This window comes from Choristoneura fumiferana, chromosome 3, assembly GCF_025370935.1.
Source record: "Choristoneura fumiferana chromosome 3, NRCan_CFum_1, whole genome shotgun sequence".
NCBI classification, from domain to species: Eukaryota; Metazoa; Arthropoda; class Insecta; order Lepidoptera; family Tortricidae; genus Choristoneura; species Choristoneura fumiferana.
In genome coordinates, this window is record NC_133474.1 from 12,188,655 (window position 1) to 12,210,535 (window position 21,881).

Consider the following 21,881-nt stretch of genomic DNA (forward strand, 5'->3'; position numbering starts at 1 on the left):
ATTAAAGAATCCCAGTACAGGTGGTCCAACCATGGGCTACGCCTACGGCAGATTTTTTCTGCAGAAAAAAAGTGTTTATTTAAATAAAAGTGGAAATTACATAGATTATTATACACCTAGCAACAAACACCGACTAAAAAGTGATTAACGAGTCAAAAACTTTCTGAATATGTTTGATTAAGACTGATTGTTGTTTCTTGACAAAAATAAATAGATATTATGATGACTTAATTTTTCACGTAAGTATAATGTAATCAACAACATCTCAAGAGACACTCGCTAGATGACTGGATCAAGGGCCAGATACAGAAGGCGGTAGGTACTTCTGGACACGGCACGCATTGTCCGGAGGTTCCTCACTCTGCGGCCCTGACACCGGTGGCTTGGGCCCTGCCCCGTTACCGGCGGCAAACTAGGTTAGGATTTTATAATATTTTTATTTTGTATGTACTTTTCTGTATTTTACTTTTTATAACTGTTATAAAAACCTAATCCTGAGAATGAAGATAAATAAAGAACATGATAATAAATCTTTATTGCATGTCACATTTCAGTACTTTTACAAAGGTCTTAAAAACGTTGCGTGCAAAGGTCTTAAAAAGCAAAGGTATATATGTGACGCCCTGCAAGGGCACAGCAAACTAATGAGTAGGTGTATTGATGTTACTTCAATCAAAATTATAATCATTATAAATCAGAGGTTTTGTTAGTTGAACTTTGGTAAAGTATATATCGTCGCTCGGCAGGCAAAAGTACTAAAGCGACACTTTGGGCTAAAATGAGTTATGCATATCACCAGAATCAGCGAATTTTTCTGTATCGAACTGTCTAGGTTTCAAAGCGATTGGAGCAAAATTTAACTTTTTTTTGGCGCTTTAGTCTTTCAAAAAACGCTTAAATTTGGGAAGCAAATTACTTAATGCAGCATCACTTTCATTATTTTCATTTTAGTACTGTTACCTTTTTGCCATTTTTCGATTTACTGTCGTTCAGTCTTTTGCCATTTTTCTAGTTTGCAAATGTTGGACGTTTAGTATTTTGTACAAAAAAAAAAGAAAATACCTTTGTCACTTCAGTAATTATGCCCTCCCCGAGTTGAAGTTTTATACACTTTTAGTCGTTTGGTTGTATTGATAAGAATTAATTTATAAGAATTTAGCTATTTGTTCTTAAAAACTAAAACATACGTTTGGCATTTTAGCCATTTTAACATATACAAAAGCATACATTCAAACAGGATTAGCAAAAAAACTTCACGAAATATTATAGATTTGGTGAAATTAGTCATTACTCTTGACCTTTATCGTGTATTAAAAAAGTGTTTAGTATATATACGTAGTAAAATATCATTGCAATTCGATGTTTGGTATATAGAAACATCATATTTTCTTAAGATTTATAACTTTATTTATAAATTATAATGATTATTATTCCTTAAAACTTTAAGTTCTTTTTGTTGCAAAAGGATAAAAGAAAATAGTATGTATGTATGTAAACTCTTAATTGTACAAAAGAAAAGAAACACAACACAATTGACAAACTTTGAGATACTTGTACAAAGGCGGACTTATCCCTTTAAGGGATCTCTCCCAGGCAACCTCAATAGTAAATCTATTTCAAAATTTTGTAGTTATAATTTTATCGCTACGGTTCTGTTTGCATCGAATAAAGATGATGTTCGGCCCTAAGTATTTGAAATTTAGAGTTAGAAGTTTTAATTTGTTTTTATTAATGTTACATAAATAGCTTAAGTTTAGTCCAGAAGGCCCCTCGAGTTGTCCCTGGCGCAAAGGTAGCCATCAAACTGGCCGCATTACCACGTTTAATGGCGATAGACAATCTTTGCACCAGGGAACGAATCCGCGCGGGCGTGAGCGTGAGACCCCCTTTCCGTAATTCGACGTCCCACTTCCCGAATGTAAATAATCGCCTCAAACGCAAGAGGAACAAAATAATAGTGCCGAATAATTCTGCCGTTTTTTGACCGCAAAATCCACCGCGGATTGCCGCGGACTATTCAGCTGAGGTGCGAGGCGGCGAAAGTACTAACGCACGTAACGTCCGACAGCAAACACTTCCCGTTCTGCCATGGCACTAAAGTTAAGCCATCTGGCCTTTTGCTGTCGGTTCGACAGAGGACCGAAGGCTCCAGAACGCAGAGGATGTTGGCGGATATTAAAGCCCTCTTCAGTATGTCAAAGAGAGCGTAGTAGCGCGGAAATTTTCCTGAACATCGACAAGAACTCAACGCGTGAAATGGCCAGGGTGCGTACCGGTGGCTAGGTATAACAACTTTAGATATATTATTGGTAGATATAACTTTCAGTGGGTATAATGAATTATTGGTATAATCTGGAATACGTAATACTATTATAATAATAATGTGTTATGCCAAAAAAGTAGGTTAGGTTAGAACTGCGACCCTATCAAGAAACGAAACTGCCTGAAAACTAGGTTAGGTTAGAATTGCAACTCCAACGATTTCATAAAGAAAACTAAATTATATCTACACATTATACTACTAAATACTTATAGCATAATATTGTGAAATTATGTGTTATTTGTTATACCGATCATCTTAAGCCCTGATGGCCATTTGCTTCCACCATGGAGCCGCAGATGCATTTATGAGGCACACAAACATCGCAGCCCAGGCGGAGAGCTACTGCCACCCACAATGAGTCGTTGTCCAGAAGTATTTCCAAATAAGGAGCAAGCAAAGCCCATAACCACGCTCCCGCTTTGATTTTTGATACCGACTTCAGCCTGGCTAAATCCACCCTAGTGGCACACCCACCCACAAGTGCCAGAGCGTCTCTAGCCCCCACGTCATCCCAAACTCGTTATATCAGCGGAGCCCGAGGCAGCGACGCTATTAGGTGTCGAGCCGTCCACCTCGCCAGTGCACTGAGCTGATGGGGTTTCATGAGAATTTTTAATTTTAAGAGACAAGGCCACTATAATAACTCCATGTGCTGATGCGAGGAAGACTGGCAAGCCCACATTCTCCACACGCCGCAAACTGAGACCAAACTTGAACATGGGACTTGGTTGAATTTAGTAGTGACGGGCAGGCTTCCTCCAGGTCGCATTCTGTCCTTAAGACTACAGAGTCCAAAGTATATGAGGCCGGTGTGTGGGGGGCCGTTCGCCTGATGACTCGGTAGCACCTCCGGGTCTTGAGACGCTTGTGTTCGAAGCATCCTCCCGCGTCCCGCACGTTAAATTTCCCTCGGGAGCCGGATCGGTCCATTCAAGCCTTGCCGGTAAACTTGGAGGATGTGGTGCGAGCACTAGGGTCATTCCATAATGGGTCAGCCGTGGGCTTAGACGGAATTCGACCAGCTCATTTTCAGCTGGGTTTTGGAACACTGAGGTCACGATCCACAACACGCACTTTCGTCACGGAACCCGGAAATCCAGACTGTGTCGTCTTGAAGTAGGATCTCAAGAACGCGTCCAATACTGGCGAGAGGGATGTTCTGTTGGGCGAAGTGAAAAAATACATTCCCACCCTGTACCTTTTTTACACCAGGTCTATCATTCTTCTTCTAACCTTGTCTACGGCGATTCTAAAATTCTTTCGCAGGTGGGTGCGCAGTAGGGAGATCAGCTTGGACCGCTTACCTTCAGTCTTACTATTCATGAAGCACTGTCGTCTCGAAAATCACCTCTTAATATTTGGTATTTACTCGTAGATGATGGCACGGCGAATATGGGACAGATTTAACCCCGCCTGTTCTCCTTCTTTAACTTCAAAGGTCTTTCTTCCTGGTCTCAAAGGGCTTTTTACACGAGACCTTTACCCTCTTGGGTTCTTCTATTTTCCAAGAGGCCATTTCTAGTGCACTAGAGACCAGGAAGCGTCTATTTTGCTCGCCCAGGAACGTTTGAAGAGTATTAATACCCATCTCATCTTGACTCTGTTACGAATGTGTTTCGCAGTTCCAAAAATAACCTATTTTTTGAAAACCACTCCAATGGTTGTGTTCGGGTAAAACTTCTTCTTTTGACGTCACGTTGAGAGATACAAAGGAGACTGTATTGAACGTGTCCCTTGCGGATGAGCAATGGGTCCAAGCGTCCTTGCCCATATGTAACGGTGGTCTCGGTTTGCGGCGTACGGCGGATGTGGGCTTGCCAGCGTTCCTCGGATCGGCACATGGAGTTGGTGGCCTTATCTCCTAAATTTTTAAATCTCATAAAGGTTACCAATACCATTTCGTATGTGCATGATGCACTGGCGAGCCGAATGAGACTGGCGTCACTGCACGGGGCTCCGCAGATACAATGAGTTTGGGATGACGAGGGGGCTAGGGACGCTCTAGCACGGCCTGTGGGTGTAACCACTGGGGTGGGTTTGGCCAGGCTGAAGTCGGCATCAAAAGTCAAAGCGGGAACGTGGTTATAGGCGTTGCATGTTCCTTATTTGGGAACAGTCTTGGACAACGACTCATTGCGGGTGGCAGTAGCTCTCCGCCTGGGCTGCGATGTTTGTGTGCCTCATAACTGCAGCTGCGGCTCCATGGTGGAACCGAATGGCCATCAGGGTGTGTTATGACCAGTATAACAACTTTAGATATACTTTCACTAGAATAAAAGATATTTGGCATAAATACCAGTAATTCATTATACCCCACTGAACGCTACATCGAACATAGGTTATATCACATATATTATACCATCAATCAGGCCTACGCGTCTGTTCCAGACGAATTTTGGCGTGTTGCCTGTGCACAACGTCTTTGGTGGCTGACTAGACCGATGCGAGAGCGACATGTCCGTCCACATCTCTGACAAGCGAAGTCTGCGGATGTTGATGCAGAACGGCCTTGGTGTCGTTTCTGTCTCTTTTCAATAAGTGCATTGAGCCAGGCAAGCCTTCATCGCAATACTTGCGGCCCTCCACACACGTCTGCACCAATCAGTGCATTTTTCCGAAAGCTTTTCTCAGTCTAGGTGGTCAATTTTTAAGACGGCCATATCTCACTTAGCGCAGTCCTTAAATCTCAGCAAAGGTCTCACGACGTTTCATTTGGCATTATACCATATTACTGTTAGGGGCTGTTTCACCATCCATTGATTAGCGTTAACCGACGGTTAAATGTGATGCCGTCTCCGTCTATTGAGTCTATTCGAACAAAACAAATAGAGACGGCATCACACCTAACCACCAGTTAACAGTAATCAATGGATGGTGAAACAGCCCCTTAGTATATTAATAGTTTGGTACAACAAGTACAACAAGTCCATGATACCGGAATAGTTAGATCATGAGAATATAAAAAATGTTGTTGTACCAATAGTGCATTATATTTCTTAATCGTTATATAGACCAATGATATATCTAAAGTTGCTATAGCAACCATGACGCATGAGTTTGTTATTCAGGTTTCTTACTTATAAGGTACTAATAAGTACTATAATGTTGAATGAATGATTTATTTGCATAACATAGAAAAAAAAGTTCTGAAGTTTTAGTTGAAATGCTAATTAAAGTTATTACCTACAGAATAAATTAAGGTATTTTACGTATTATTTCATCCTTAAACCTAAGTGTATATACACCAAAAATAGTAGGACATGATAATGATCAAAATACCTCAAAAAAAAATAGTGAAAAAAACCTTTTGTGCATTTTGTTAGAAATCAGATGGTGCCTTTGTGATTAATTACCTTATAATATTAATAAAAGTCTAGTGTTAGTAACAGTTAACGTTAAGTTATTGAAATTTTAGCATTGATGATTAATATTTATTATAATTAATTAATATTATTTATATAATTTCTGTTCAGTAGGTACTTTGGAATATTTTTTCCCTTGCAATTTGGTAAATCAGCATTATGAACAGTTTGATAAGAAATAAAATGTGTATTGTTAGTAAAAACATGCTAAATTTATTGAGACGTAAAATCACATAAGTTAATTTGAAATATGACGTTTGAGGTAAATTTTTACGTTTAGTCTTTTTGCCTGATTGCATTTGCTCGATGACTAGGGGACAATTTACTAAAGCGACACTTATCTCCTAAACCAGTGGATTTTGCTATGAATTATTAAAACCTTATTATAGTCTATTAAATTATGTGTCATATATTCCTGGAAATTTTAAAATTGGTTGTCTGGTTAAAAAGTTATGATTTTTTTTCGTAAAAAAAAAACTTTAAATCGCTCTCCTGTAAAGTTGACGAAGTGTCGCTTTAGTACTTTTGCCTGCCGAGCGACGATATTATTATGTAACTTTTACCTTGCTCAACTTACCTCACTGTCGAGGCAAGTTGAGCATGTCTGACTTTAGTCACGTTAGAGAAATACAAAGTAGAAAAAACAGTCCGAAGTCAGTATTTTCAGACAAATTTCCTAACAATCAAAGCAGGTATCATATTTCTAGTGCAAACCATTACGAAATGAGAAAGTGATAAATACAAAATTACTTAATGTGCCCCTCTCTACCTATATATATCTATCTTTATATATCTCTTATTTCTGATATGTATCTTTGATTTTTGGTTCCATAGACACTCGTAGGACCTAAATTATTGAATAAACTTTATAGTTAGTTTCTGAGTTTCATCTTTCTGACGCCTTATAATGATGTTTTTCTAGATATAAAACTCGGAAATCAAAGCAAACAAAACACTTCGGCAGCTTTGCATAATCAAACTTGATATGAATGTTCACACCACCCAAGTGACAAGTATTAATCGATTTTTAGATAGGGGTAGGCACTTGTTGCTTAGTAAACAGGACTGGCTTCTATTCACTCGCACTTGCAGTTACACATTAGTATAAGTGCATAGAGCACATATTGCATAAGTGCTAAGTTAATACTACACACATTTGACAAGTGTAAGTGACAAGTACTAAGAATTAGCTACTAAGCTCGTGTAAACCAAGCATTACTCAGCAACAGCACCGCCTACAATACTGCCAATTCTATTATTATCACATACAACGTACACTTTACCTTGATAATTAATAATATGAAAAATAATATTATATAGACGTAACTGCTGTTAAAAATTAATGTCTGAAAAAAACAACACCTGACGTATTTCCACAAGTCTTAGTCCTACTATAATATTATAAATGTGAAAGTTTGTGAGTGAGTATGTTTGTTACTTCTTCACGCTGAAACGGCTGGACGGATTTGGATGAAATTTGGCGAAAACTTAGTTTATAACCTGGATTCCCACGGGATAGGGTTAAAATCTCGAAATAACAACCGCTGGGCTTAGAGTCATGAAATTTGGTATGATGTAGGTAGTTGGACGTCTTGAATAACACAGGCCACTTTTTGACCCGATATTCCCACGATGGGATAATTAGGGATAAAATCTTGAAATAACAACCGCTGGGCTTAGAGCCATGAAATTTATTATGTAGATAGCTGGACCTTTGAAATAACACATAAGCTACTTTTTATCCCGATATTCCCACGGCATAATAAAATCTTTAAATAATAACCGCTAGGCTTAGAATCATTAAATTTGGTATGTAGGTAGTTGGATGTCTAGAAAAACACATAGACGACTTTTTGACCCGATATTACCACGGGATATCTAGGGATAAAATGTCGAAATAACAACCGTTGGGCTTAGAGGAATGAAATTCGGTATGTATGTAGGTAGCCGGACGTCTGGAATAACACATACGCTACTTTTTATCCCGATATTCCTACGGGATAGTTTTGTAACTAAGGGACCCCATAAATCCCTGTATTATTATTATTATTTTGTTTTTTTTTATAATTGTATACTGTAGTTTTTAAGTATTTTATTTGTAATTATTTTATTTTGAATAAATGACTAGCTGCCAAGTTTCTTGCTGCGCATTCTTCTTCGGCAGGTTCGGCAATGATGGTCTTTCCGAAAGCGCTAGTAGTTTAAAAAATGACGTGTAAAAGTGCCCATTGCGGCCTATTTAGTGAATAAATTATTTGAATTTGGATAGGGAAAAATTTTGAAATTTCAGCACTGGGTTAGTCTTGAATTTTGTAGAGTTATTCACAACACAACCTCAATGAAGACTACGATATAAATTTTGGAAATTTCCAGGGAAATTTTATAAAATCCCGAAAATTTCAATTGCAACTACCAGACCGAGTTAGTTTACGCGTGCGAAGCTGCAGGTAAAAGCTAGTTATAAATATATCAAACTGTTTTTGCACAAAACTCTGTTCATCAAGCGCATAACATAATTGTTAAAAAAAAATTAGAAATGTAATATTGATTTTAAAACCGTGAAGCTTATATTTATTCGACTCTACTTCTTTTGTTATCTTTTCAATTGGCATTTCTATGCATTTATTACCCAAGCGCCAAGCGTGAGCTCGAACAATTGCATGTGTATCAAGAATTGTGAGTCGTATTTTAAATTTCAATTTAAATTTTCTACGTAATCACGAGCCGTTGTGCAATGCTTCACGACAGCACGTGGCGGCTGTTTACACGTGGATAAACGCAGCGAATAAAAACAATTGTGAAAGGGACTAATTGACGAAAGATTATGAGAAGTAAGTTATGTGTATAACACACCTATCAAATGAAAAGGATTGTTATGAAGGTTCAAATTTGTGTTTTCATAATTTAAAGAGTTTTGTAAAGCGTATTTAAGGTAGGTATAACATTACAAAATATTCCTAGTTGACTACGGAACCCTAAAAACGATTTCAAAGAACGGTGTGTGTTTTGGGTAGCAAAGTTTTTTTATATATTATTATTATATAAATGAGACCAAACAGGAGCATTCGAAACGTTCTTTTCCATGAATTTCAGGAAAAATTAATGACGATTTCCTTTAGTCATTAAATCTAGCCCCTGCCTAGCTATTCTCGAAATTGCAAAAGAAAGCCGTTGACTGCAAGTGCTGATCTCTAATGTAAGCATATGTCAATATAACCCCGGCCTGTAGCATCATCAGGTATTCTAGAAGCACGTTGCTGATAAGCGCGGCGTTTGTAGCATTGAAACGGTGAATTAACATTTCCATCGCGCCGGTACTCAGGGCCGTCTCCTCGTAATGCGTGACACCACCTGTTCCGGGACGCCACTTAGCATTGTTAATAGGTACCTACTGCAGTTGCAAAACAAACTTTTCCTAGCACCCCTAAGCACGTTAGCGTATATCAGTTTTTTTTCGTAGACAAAATTCTACCTGTGTTTAACGAAAAGCGAATGATTTCAGTTATGACACACTCTTTTTGTTTTGTTTTTTTTTTATATTAGGTACTTTTGTGTTGTATGTACAATAAAGTGTTTACATACATATATAAGAAAATGGAACTTGCCTTTATAGAACTTTACATTCGTTCGTAATTTTCCTTTCAGCTCTTAAAAGTAAGTCTTCAAGTAATTGAAGAAAGAAGAAATATTACAATCGTGATTAGAAATTAAAGCAGCTGACGACGCTTTTGAAACGATTTTCTTTTTTAACTGAATGAGTTTTTCCCATCTCTATAGTTTTATTGATTTAAAATACTTAATCAAAGTCCAAGTTATAAAAGTTTCAATCCCTTGATTATATTTAATCAAAAGAACCATTGTACACTTTGAAGGCTTTGCTTGGATCGGTATTAAAATAGTTATTTGTGAAGCCGATAATCTACAGAGGAGTATAAAACTCAGTATTAACAAATTTTCAATACGTAGGTAAGGCTTATAGCTCGGGTCGTCCAAATTTTATTTAATAACAGGCAGTAGGCATAGATTGTGGCATTAGATTAAGGAAATAACAATGACTAATTAAAATCTATTATTCTACAAGGTCAAATTTTTAACGTGATACGACAATATAATGCATTAACTCATTTATTTAAATTAGTCTGATAAAATTTAGGATTCTCATACTTTGTTGTCATTAAATCACGAACCTCAAAGTTTGGAAACAGCAAATTTAATCAGAGTAATTATAACAAATGAGTTAATTCATTGTATTGTTCATCATTAACTGAGCTTGAATGAAACACTGATTTTGTTGATGGGTATTAGTATCGGAATGCCAGCTGACGATAATGTACCTACTCCTTTACCAATAAGTATAACAGACAGAATATAGCGGCCTTAACTCACGATGCATATTATCTGCTTATTCTAGCTATATTATCTACTTTTCACTTCTCGTGCTCTTGAAATGTTACTATATAGTCTCTGCATATCGAGACTAAAGGTTCTTATTAATCTCGAAGGATTAAAGTTTGTTTTTTAATTTACTCTGGGAACCCTTATACAGCTAACCACGTTATTTGTAAATGGAGGATTATCGCCATTTTTATTGATTGTGTACCTATAGTCAATTTTTATGGCGTGGAAATAACCTCAAAATGACAACTGTGGAAAAAATAAAAAATCATTTAATATCGTGAATAACGATTAAAATTATTACGAATATTTAATTATATTAAGTATGATTTCACTTTATTATGCATAGTCCAATATTAGTTTTAAATAATTTGTTCGGGTGGCTAAACATTTCGTGTCATTATGGCTTGTTTTAGTCCCTCGTTGAACAATCTACTATAATACATTGTACTCTGCTAGACCTTAAGAAGGTGTCATGTTTTGACTTGTTTTAGGTGTGCTAATGTAGCTACGCGACGGATTAACAAGTCTATTGATTAAAGGCTTAATATGCTGTTATTTTTAATTTTACATAAAAAATAGCCATAGATAAATTTTCTTAGCAGGAACTGGATCCGTAGGTACGATCTCGGTTTATTTACCCGTACGGCCCGTACCGTCTCTGTTTTATTACCTTACCTACCACGATGCTTTTGAATGCGCACGTAATGTATTTTCAGTACATAAAAACATCACTTTCATGTCGTTTTTAAAGTTTTTCAAACATAAAAAAACTGTTTCTTTACTTTAAATAGCTTTTGTTCAGTTGTCTAATTTATTTCGTTTTTTCATCAGTAGTAAATCACTATGTTCTCGTGTTGTTACACTTAGAGCGTAAATTAGATCAATTAACTTCGGTAAGTAACTAGATAAAATACCATAACGCGACACTACGCTTCGATATGACTAGAGAAAGCATGTGAAATTTAGCGGATAGGCAATACCTATCAATATTCATGCCAGAATAGAGTAGGTCTGAGTTCAGATGATCTATTGTTAATACCAAATACAGATGCCAATGTTGCCTTTATCTGATCCAAACCATTAGGTACAGTACACTTACTTCGAGATCAAAAGTTAATTTTAATAACGTTTACAATGTCTTGCATTTTTTTGCATTAAAACCAGTACTTAAATTATCATTCTGTTTCTTTTATCACTTTAAGTACCCATTAAAATAATGGCACAAGTAAAGTTTGAGTTTATGCAAAACGAATGCTTGGTTACGTCGACAAAAGAAGCACGGTGCGACTAATTTAGAAACAAATGTATTGAATTTCTCAACAATGTCTTCGCGTGACTGGAGCAATAGGTTTTAATTAGTCAGACATGTCAACGGTCACATCTTCTCACCATAATTTGGGATAAATGAAAACGTTTACTATTATAAAGCTGTGAAAAAGTTCGTGCACACTTAATAACAGCACGTCCGTGGTTTTGAATGAGAACAAAATGACAACTTTCACGAGACAATCCTAGTGCTATAGTGTCATTGTGATGATATATCCCGAGATGGCAGCCCGGTGGTAAGCTTTTGCCTTGAGGGTCCGCAGATTTATAGTGTCTGTCCGTGACTCAATCACACATCGTTAAGCTCATAGACCTGACTGACGGCGACTGATATCTCTGCCTGATTCTCAACGATGTTCCATTTATCAACAGGTAGGTAAAATGTACACGTAAATCACTTAACTATTCTTAGTAAACTATAATGTGAAACTGGGGAAATCGATAAAATTAACATGATTTTGGCAGAACCATTTTTGCTTGTAAGTATTTTAACCCCCGACGCAAAAAAGGGGTATTATGAGTTTGAGCGCTATGTGTGTCTGTGTGGCACCGTAGCTCTTAAACGGGCGGACCGATTTGACCGATTTGAATGCAGTTTTTTATTTGAAAGCAGATTTTCTAGCGATGGTTCTTAGACATGTTTGATCAAAATCGGTTTAGCCGTTTTTGAGATATTGAACTTTGAAGTTACAATGTCGGGGGTTTTCCCACTTTTTGTTGGTTAGGTTATGTCTATATTACTTGATTTCACCTATACATACTGACGGACAGGGAACTGTTAATATCTATTATAGCTATGTAATAGGTAATATGAAACGTAATTTTAGTACTGTCAAGGACTTTAATTTATGAGCCACCATGGAACCTTTTCAAAAGAAAAGTCATTACTACGAGTCTCCTTGTTAATTAATGCGATGTCACTATGGCGTTTACTATGAAATGTTTCCATGGTGGCTCACGAATTAAAATCCTTGACCTTACCATATTTAAATCAAAAACTTTAGTCAATCTTTACAAGAACTGCATGTCGTAGACTTCCTAATGAATTGAAACAAGTTCAACTGAAAGTAATCAAAATTCACGAAGTCGTAGATGCAGACAGGCTCCGCATCTCCGTGAACTTTACGAGTTGAGCAATAAGAAGAAGTACCTATCTAAATCTCTATGCTAGTGCATTTGATACCTTAACAGTAAATACTTCAAGGCATATACATACCTATGTATATAACGTACGATTTCGGCTTTTATTATAAGCCTAGACATGCAGAGCATTTTGCTAAGATAAAGCGAAGTTTAACGAAGACGGCATGTTTCAGGTAGATTTATAATTTATTACACTAGGTACCTACCTACTCAGAACTATCAAGGCTCATAGTGCACCGCTCGCCGTACATTAGGTGCAAAGCGCTTCCCGCTCATCGTGACAATGCAGTATGGCTTAAGCTACATTTTAGTGCTTTAACAATAAACAACCCACGTTGAGTATAAATTGGTACCTACCTACTGTGGATATTTCATTGAAGCGGCGGTTGAGCTGTTCGACTTGTATTCAACCGATCTTGAGAAATGAGGTGTCAATCTTTATCTTAGAGGTAATGTAAGATGCCTATAGGCACAGTGTGTGAAAGAAAACTGAAATCGGCAGCTTTAATGATGAACAGACTTTATTTATATACTTCGTTTAAACTTTTTCCCGCCGGCTCGGTCGTTTGTAAGGGCTTCTTGTTTTACGATTAAAAGTAGGTACCACTTCACTCACTTCGCTTCACTTCGATTCGGTTCACTTCGACTTTTCGACTGGCCCCTTGCCAAAATACATGTCTAATCGTAGCTCCATTTCGAGCTAGTAGTCACAGGAATGCAGACAACGAAACGAACACTAACATAAGTACCTATTAATTTATTGAATCAGGCGTTACTTTGCGGAGGTCCATATCAATGAACTTTAACATTATTGTGTTAGAATGATAGACCAAAACCTCTGCTCGTTATACATTTTATGCTTGATCCATGCGATTCGTTTGAAAGTTTCTAAGTATCAAAGTCATCAGGAAATTTATCGTTCGTTTTATCTTTCAGTTAGACCTTGCGGAGGTAAAATGGAAAATGGATCGGTTGCGATTAGAACAAGAGAACAACATCGCGATAAACGTCATACCTCCCGATGGCGAGGAAGATGACGACGAATTCGTGCCGCCGCTGCGTCCGCGGCGGAAGATGAGTACGCCGCTGGCCGCTCTGCCCGGTGCCTCCGACCGCCTGCTCGGCATGCCAAGTAAGGCCATTACGAGTATAGTACGCCGCTGGCCGCTCTGCCCGGTGCCTCCGACCGCCTGCTCGGCATGCCAAGTAAGGCCATTACGTGTATAGTACGCCGCTGGCCGCTCTGCCCGGTGCTTCCGACCGCCTGCTCGGCATGCCAAGTAAGGCCATTACGAGTATAGTACGCCGCTGGCCGCTCTGCCCGGTGCCTCCGACCGCCTGCTCGGCATGCCAAGTAAGGCCATTACGAGTATAGTACGCCGCTGGCCGCTCTGCCCGGTGCCTCCGACCGCCTGCTCGGCATGCCAAGTAAGGCCATTACGAGTATAGTACGCCGCTGGCCGCTCTGCCCGGTGCCTCCGACCGCCTGCTCGGCATGCCAAGTAAGGCCATTACGAGTATAGTACGCCGCTGGCCGCTCTGCCCGGTGCCTCCGACCGCCTGCTCGGCATGCCAAGTAAGGCCATTACGAGTATAGTAGGCCGCTGGCCGCTCTGCCCGGTGCCTCCGACCGCCCGCTCGGCATGCCAAGTAAGGCCATTACGAGTATAGTACACCGCTGGTCGCTCTGCCCGGTGCCTCCAACCGCCTGCTCGGCATGCCAAGTAAGGCCATTATGAGTATAGTAGGCCGCTGGCCGCTCTGCCCGGTGCCTCCGACCGCCCGCTCGGCATGCCAAGTAAGGTCATTACGAGTAAAGTACGCCGCTGGCCGCTCTGCCCGGTGCCTCCGACCGCCCGCTCGGCATGCCAAGTAAGGCCATTACGAGTATAGTACGCCGCTGGCTGTTCTGCCCGGTGCCTCCGACTACCTGCTCGGCATTGCCAAGTAATGCTCGCAATTGCATTGACCCTTTCTTTCTACTCATATCCTATACCGTTTCAAAGAAAGAAGTGTAAAAACGATTGTGATTCCGAGTGTAGACAATAAATTGAAGTTCAGTCCATTGTGGTAAGTACATTGTCGTACGTAGGGAAGTTAACGCGGCGCGCATGGCACAATTCCGTTTTAGTCAACCTACCCAACCAAACCACATAGGTATTGTCTAATGCGTGGTGGACGCCGCGATCGTATTCAGTCTCTTTCTTCCGTCATCCTACACCATGTGACAGAAATAAGTGATGAAAGCGGTCGTGATTTTAGACAATAAGACCTTAGTAGAGTCTACCTACTAGACAAACAGTAAAATCAATCAACTTAAACAATAATTATACCTAGACACGTTATTTTGTCAAAATTAGCCATTAATGACATTGTAATAAGAACCACGGCACGCGTCATCGTCAATGACTCTACCTATAGTTACTACAGCTTCTAAACACTAAGTTTAAGTATAATTTTATTTTACCAAGCCGTCCACGTGACGATAAGTTAACCTTGTACAAATAAGCTGTAAGCCTAATGTGTTTTTCACATCCATAATCCAACGTCCACTTATGATTGTGGATGAAACATGCAATGCATTAGCATCCATTGGCTTATCAATATAAAAGCAATTGCCGAAATCCGCTTATGTTTGAATAACGGAGTCGATTCTTGCGAACTCGATAGACTAACCAATACACATTCATATACTCGTAAGCTAATTTTATACTGTTGTTGCTAAAAGCACCTAGAAGAGTAGCACTAGTAACACATAGTTTAACTTAAAAGGAGGATTCGTCAACAACTGTAAACACATTGTTAGAAAATAAATGATTTTGAAATGATTTTTTGAGTTTAAGAAAGATAGTTAGGTAGTACTTTCGTACTACCTATGGAACTTAATATCAAATCAGAAACCAGGTCTTCTTCCAGGGTACAATTTTCGCAAATACTTACATAACAAAATCACGTAGTAATGATAAACTTACTTTAGAACTAACTAACTTGGCTCAGGGACCCAAAGAGGGTCTTGGTCTCCGAAGCGAGAGCGTGCCATCTGTCCCGATCGTGCGCAGCCTCTTGCCAGTCGTAGACTTGAAGACGGCGCAGATCCGCCTGGACATTGTCCTCCCAGCGGTACCTGGGTCTTACACTTACTTTACTTCTTACACTTACTTACTATTTATTATTATTATTATTGTTAGCCTATTCTGTCCCACTGCTGAGCAAAGGCCCCCCTTACTTACTATGGCAACATTTATTCATCTAACAAGATTACCTGCTTCCTCACTCACTAGTTACTCAAGACAGCAAGACATGTACCTAATTTTATCATACGTTAGTAGTGAAAAGTAATAATTTGAAGCGGTTTCGCCCTGTTTGAAATCTTTGGTTCCGTATTTCAAACATTTCAATGTAACTAAGTAAGCTTTAATTATGTTATATGACGGCTATCAGATTCTGTGATACCGTCTCTATATATAACAAAATAAGAATAAGAATACGAATAAGAATGGTTTATTGGATGATAAAAATAGATACACATACAGAAACACTGAATATACACATCCATGCCTACCAGCCAAAATGGCCGCCACTCAGCTATGTGTCGCGAAAAGATCTGTAGTTTATTTCGCAACGCTGATTTTCAGTGACGCCAGTTACATAGGTGGCTGTCACAAAATAACAAAGATGATGTCATAGATATCAGTCAGTTCAGTTGATATGAACGTGAAGAGCCGCTGGTTGCTAACCTAGGTCAATAAATGTAATTACAAGTTTTATTTTTATTTTGCTGATACATTATTACAGATGCGGGCCGTACGTCTCCCTCGAGGTCCCTGTCACCCCTGGACCGCACGAAGCGTCGCTTCAGCACAATGGTGTCTTCGGCCACAGCATCAGCGGTGTCCCGGCGGCTATCGGCTACCATCGGTTGGTGTCTCACCTCGCCGACCCAGATCAAGCCCCAGATCGTGCGGCAAGGGCGAGCTCTGTGTCTTCAATACATAAAGACTCAGATTAGACGGTCACCCATGTGTGCCAATAAGGTAACTAATATTATATTTAAATATATTGGTGTTTCTACTATATCAGTCTAATCATCTTGTATCAGTTAAACGTGGCAGTAAAAACACTAATAATGTTTGCAGCACATCACAGTAAAGTCACTTCTGCCGAATTAAATAATATCTCTTAGCCGCGACAATCCTTAATAGTAGATTGTACAACAAGAGCATAAAACGAGCCATTTTACCCGAGACGTTCATATAGCCATCCGACCCGGTACGACGAGGGTGGATAGACACGTCAATGGGAAAATGGGTTTAATGCTCGAGTTTTACACTCTGCTTTTCACTTCGATTGCGAGGAGATGAAAATATAGCAACGGTGGAAACAATCTTGTTCACTTACTATGTACCTTTTATTTTTTATGCATTGCTATATAATTATAGTTTTATTGATTTAAGTTACTTAATAGATTTCTACATATAATAGATCTTTTATAATTGATACGACATTACTGTGAAGTAATTAGTAGTTCTTATAGTTTTTTTATTTAGGCATGAGTAGTTTTATTGATTTATTTAGATTGATTTGATTGATGTTTATTTATATAAAAGAATATTTAAAAAATTAAAACCTTTTCTGTTTGTGGCTGTTGACACCTGATTCCCTTGGTCTTAGACGAAGATTTTATTTTATGCACTAGAGCATAAATAGTTATTTGTGTCACAAGGGAGCAAAATGGTGTATTTACGGCGAGGGCGTACATTGAATCCAGAATGTAGCGAAGGATTCTGCAATAGAATCCTGAGCGTAGCGAGGGATTCTAAAGTAGAATCCTGAGCGTAATGAGGGATTCAAGTGTTAACGTCCAAGATGAAAATAATTTTGCTCCTGAGTGGCTCATACAACTTTTTACACCAAGCGTTAAACAACTTGAAAAAAATAATTCTTAATATTATTATAGAACAACCAGCATAGAAAATGGCGTGGCGTTACAATTATCAACTTCAAAAAATGGCATTTGCAATAAAACACTTAGAAAAGCCTTGAACAGAAAAGTTGCACTTTGCTCCCTCTCGTCAGGGAGGAAAAGTTAATAATCTGAAGGAGAGGTGTGAAAAAGTCATTGTATGTCGCCTAGATCTAGCATAAATGCGAGGTTTACGAGCATGAAAAATGAAAATATTATTTTTGTGTTCCAGCAAATCGTAATGAAGCGTCTGCAACGTATGCTCGAGACGGAATGCGGCGAGGAGGCGACTTACAACGTGGAGAGCCAGATCTTCGCGGCGATGCGAGTGCTCTGCGCGGCCCTGGAGAGGAAGCGGCCCGAGGTCTTCCGCCATGTCGCGCGGCAAGCGACGCGGGCGCCGTTCGCCATGTTGCGCTCTGATACCGCTATAGCGGAGCTCGCGTTGGCTTTGGCGCGTCGCGTGACTAGAGAAAACATGACATGGCCAAAGGTACCTACGTTTGTATTAATTTAATTTGTCATCATCACCATTATCATCCTGTCAGCACAAAGACGTCCACTGCTGGACATAGGCCTCCCCCAAGGCCAAGGCTCTCCACTCAGGCCGGTCTTGTGCTTTCTGCATCCACCGCGATCAGAGGCCGTATTTTCTAACGTTTCTGATGCTCGCGTTCGCAATCAAATGACAGTTTTTGTATGTGAAATCTGTCATTTGATTGCGATCGCGTGTGTCAGAAACTTTAGGCAATACGGCCTCAGGTCGTCGCTCCATTATTTTCTTGGAGCCCTACCGACAGCTCGTCTCCCAGTCCGCGGTCACCATTGAATTTGTTGAGGTCCATAAATCAATGAACTATTCGGACTAGTGTTGCCGAAAAATGGATAGTTTGCAATCGATAGTTTTAATCGAATAAAACAATAAATTTAAGAAATCAAAAAACCCGACTGCCTTAAAAAATACTAATAACCCTCCTTCTTCGCAGTCGGGTAAAAAGAACAAAACAAGTCTAGTGGCTTAGAACTTTGTTAAGTAGCTAACTTAAAGTTCAACAGTCTGGACCCATTAGGTAAGAATTTTTGAAAGTCACGATTTAAGTGGGTCCCGACTGTTGAACTTTAAGTTAGCTACTTAACAAAGTTCTAGGCCACTAGACTTGTTTTCTTCTTTTTAGTATTTTTTAAGGCAGTCGGGTTTTTTGATGTTTTAAACTTATTGTTTTATTTCACACTTTTCTGTGAAAATGGTATATTAAAACGGTTATAACCCATATATTTTAAGAATGGGCTAATTATTAGCTTTCATTTGATACCCCAATCGATAGGTTTGAATTCCGGTTTGGGTTCCGTAGCCATTACGAAAAATTAAGTAATATTTTTCTAAGGATTTCGTATTTTATACGGAATCTTTCAAGTTTAGGTATATTTTATACTTTAGGCTGCTATTTACTCTTAAACTACTATTAATTCTAAAGCAAACTAAGCTGTTAAACTTTTTCTTAAAATTTTGATATACTTACTATCATCCTGATTTTTTTCAAATTTTTCCACCCACCGGTTTAGATTTTAGAGGGGGGAGGACGCTCGATTTTCATGAAAATTAGCACTTTAAAGTTGAATATTTCGCAAACAATCAATCAAATCATTGAATTGAAAAATCGTCCGTGCAACCCCCAAATGATTTTAAAAGACCTATCCAACGGTACCTCACACTAGTTGGATGAGTAAAAAAAACATCCCCACTTTACGTCTATGGGAGGTACCCTAAAAAAATTTTTTTTAGATTTTTTTATTGTACCATTTTGTCGGCATAGTTTACATATATATCCGTGCAAAATTAGAGCTTTCTAGCATTGATAGTCCCTAAGCAAAGCCGCGGATGGACGGACAGATAGACAGACAGGCATGGCGAAATTATAAGGGTTCCGTTTTTGCAATTTTGGCTCCGGAACCCTAAAAATAGGCAACAAGAAAAGGAAAAAGCAATCATGATCGATTGTCACGGTTATGTACCTAATCCATTTATTAAAATACCAGTACCTGGGCGACCGAGCTAATTGCTCGGGCTGAAACTCAATAACAAACGTTTTCCCAGAGATAAGACCAAGATATCATTGCAGATAGCAGCGGTGTTCTGCATTTGCGGCGCTCTGGCCAGGGAAGCAGCTGAGGCGGCGGACGGCGAGCCGGCGCTGGAACTAGTGGCAGCCCCGGCAGCTGCGGTCGCCGACCTATTGCACGAAGACACGGGCTCCTGGATTGCAGCTAATGGTGGATGGGTAAGTTAAAATAAATATCAAATAACAACAAAAAATCCTGAAAGTTTTCAGCGAGTTGAGAACTATCCAAAATAATAATAATATAATCAATTATCACCCTGGTTTAAGTACGCAAAAGTGAGTTTCTCTTTTATAATGAGAGGGAGATCATCTGACGGGAAATGATCACCACCGCCCATGAGTAACAACAAGTCAATTAGTCATTGGTCTATTGCCGGCCTTTAAAAAAAAAGTCAGCCCTTTTCTTTAAAGCCCCGATGTCATAGTTGTCTGGAACACTGCTGACGGAAGTTGATTCCACAATTTCACTGTATGTGGCAGGAAGTGCCGAAGAACACGTAAAATGGAAGACCGCCATTCATCGCGATGGTGACGATGGAATTTTGACATTCGGCTATAGGTGCGACCACGGTAGCAGATCAAATAATTCTTCAGAGCACTCACTGAAGATCCTGTGCCCTCGAAACCCCTCCTCCGTGCCTACGTCCATGATATAGGTTCAAATCTAACTCACATCTCACGTTTTTGACCAGACGTCTTTATGAAGCACAGTACCTGTAGGTAGGTTTTGTCAGTTATAATCTAACATCCTTATTCATAAAAAAATCCTTATTGAGGTTTGATCGGTCTGTTACTTAGCAGACTGATTAAACTTGTTAGACGGTTGTCAAGAAGTATGATTCATAAACGCTTGCTAGCAGTCTGCTAGTTGTTGAGCTGCTGATAGACGGATTAGACGCGTTATGTTGGCCATCTTGACAAATCACAGACAAAAAATGGCCTCATCGATAATTTAAAAAAAAAATGACGGCTGTGACAGCAAATTAGCAGGAAAAAAAATAAAAAGCGAGATGTTTGTTTTCCCGCCATTTGTTAATCATCCTAATTTTATTTTTTTTCCTTGTTATTCTTAGTAAAGTAGCAGTAATAAGTACCTAATTTAGAGGATTTTTAAATACAATTTCCTGAAAATAAATTTACCTGGATTTTTTTTAATCTTTGCGTAACCCTCCATTCACCGAATTTATCTTCGGTATGGTTTTTTGCTCTTGTCAGTCAGCTGTTTAAACTTGTGGCGGCCATTTTGTGACTTAGCAGGGAGATAGAGGAGGGTCTACGGTCCTCTAACTTTAGCAGAGCCTTGATCGACTGATTAGCGCTAACAGACGTTTATGAATCATGTTTTTTAGCATCGGGCCTTCAAGGAGCCTTCAATGAGGCTCTAACTTTTTATGAATAAGGCTGTATATCTAATATCAAGCGAAGAATAAGGAAGAAAATTCTGAAAATACATATTTTATTTTGTTCTAGGACGGGCTAGTGGAGCGGCTTAGAGCAAGCGAGCGGGACCAGCGTTCAGAGAAGAACCTTAAAGTGATAGTTTCCTTCTTAGCCATGTCTTTCCTCTTTCTAGTTATACTGAGGTGGGTAATTCAAGCTCACCCATCTTACCTACTTGAGCATCAAGAGTACAGAAAATAGAATTAGAGATTTTCCACAACTGGGTGCTACTTACCCATATTTAATCACCAGAGTGCCTCTGCCTAATGTATACGCTGGTTTTAATTTCCAGCTGTACCTATTTGTAGGTAACCGTTCTAAATTGTCAGTATTTAGTTTTGTATATCAGTTCCATAGCAAAAAGCTTTTTTTTTCTCTCGGGTGTGTAATCTGCTTATCTAATTCTTAAAATGCTTTTCGACCAACGTTTCGAGAACTCTACCAAACTACAAAAGTATACCAGTGTGTAATTACCAGCAGTCGTTTTATTTTAACCCAGTTTTTTGTTATATACCTACAATAGGTGGGTACTTATTGTTTTTTACGAATAGGGGAAGCTGTTGTACCACGGACAGTTTTTCCTTTTTTGATTTTTAGAAAAATAAATAATTATGGAATAAACATCAGATATTAAAATATCTAATGATACATCATTAGGCTATGTTATTCGATAAAAAACTAAGCGATTCGTTTTTAAATTTTGAAACGGTAGGCTCACGAAAAAAAAGAGAAAAGTGTCCAAGGTACAACACCCCTGATGTACCTTGGACATTCGAGGTTGTACCTTGGACACGTGATTTTTGTCA

The 21,881-nt window shown here is 38.9% G+C and overlaps 1 protein-coding gene across 1 annotated transcript in view; it reads left to right on the top strand.

Annotated features, from left to right (window-relative positions):
- Nucleotides 1-21,548, top strand: part of LOC141426624 (bcl-2-related ovarian killer protein-like) — a 53,847-nt gene extending 32,299 nt beyond the window's left edge. The window contains exons 2-6 of the mRNA XM_074085662.1: nt 13,489-13,684; nt 16,348-16,586; nt 17,748-18,008; nt 19,636-19,794; nt 21,106-21,548. Coding sequence (XP_073941763.1) covers nt 13,489-13,684; nt 16,348-16,586; nt 17,748-18,008; nt 19,636-19,794; nt 21,106-21,276 — 1,026 coding nt within the window. The 3' untranslated portion in view covers nt 21,277-21,548. The remainder of the gene's footprint in view (nt 1-13,488; nt 13,685-16,347; nt 16,587-17,747; nt 18,009-19,635; nt 19,795-21,105) is intronic.
- The last annotated feature ends 333 nt before the right edge of the window (nt 21,549-21,881 follow it).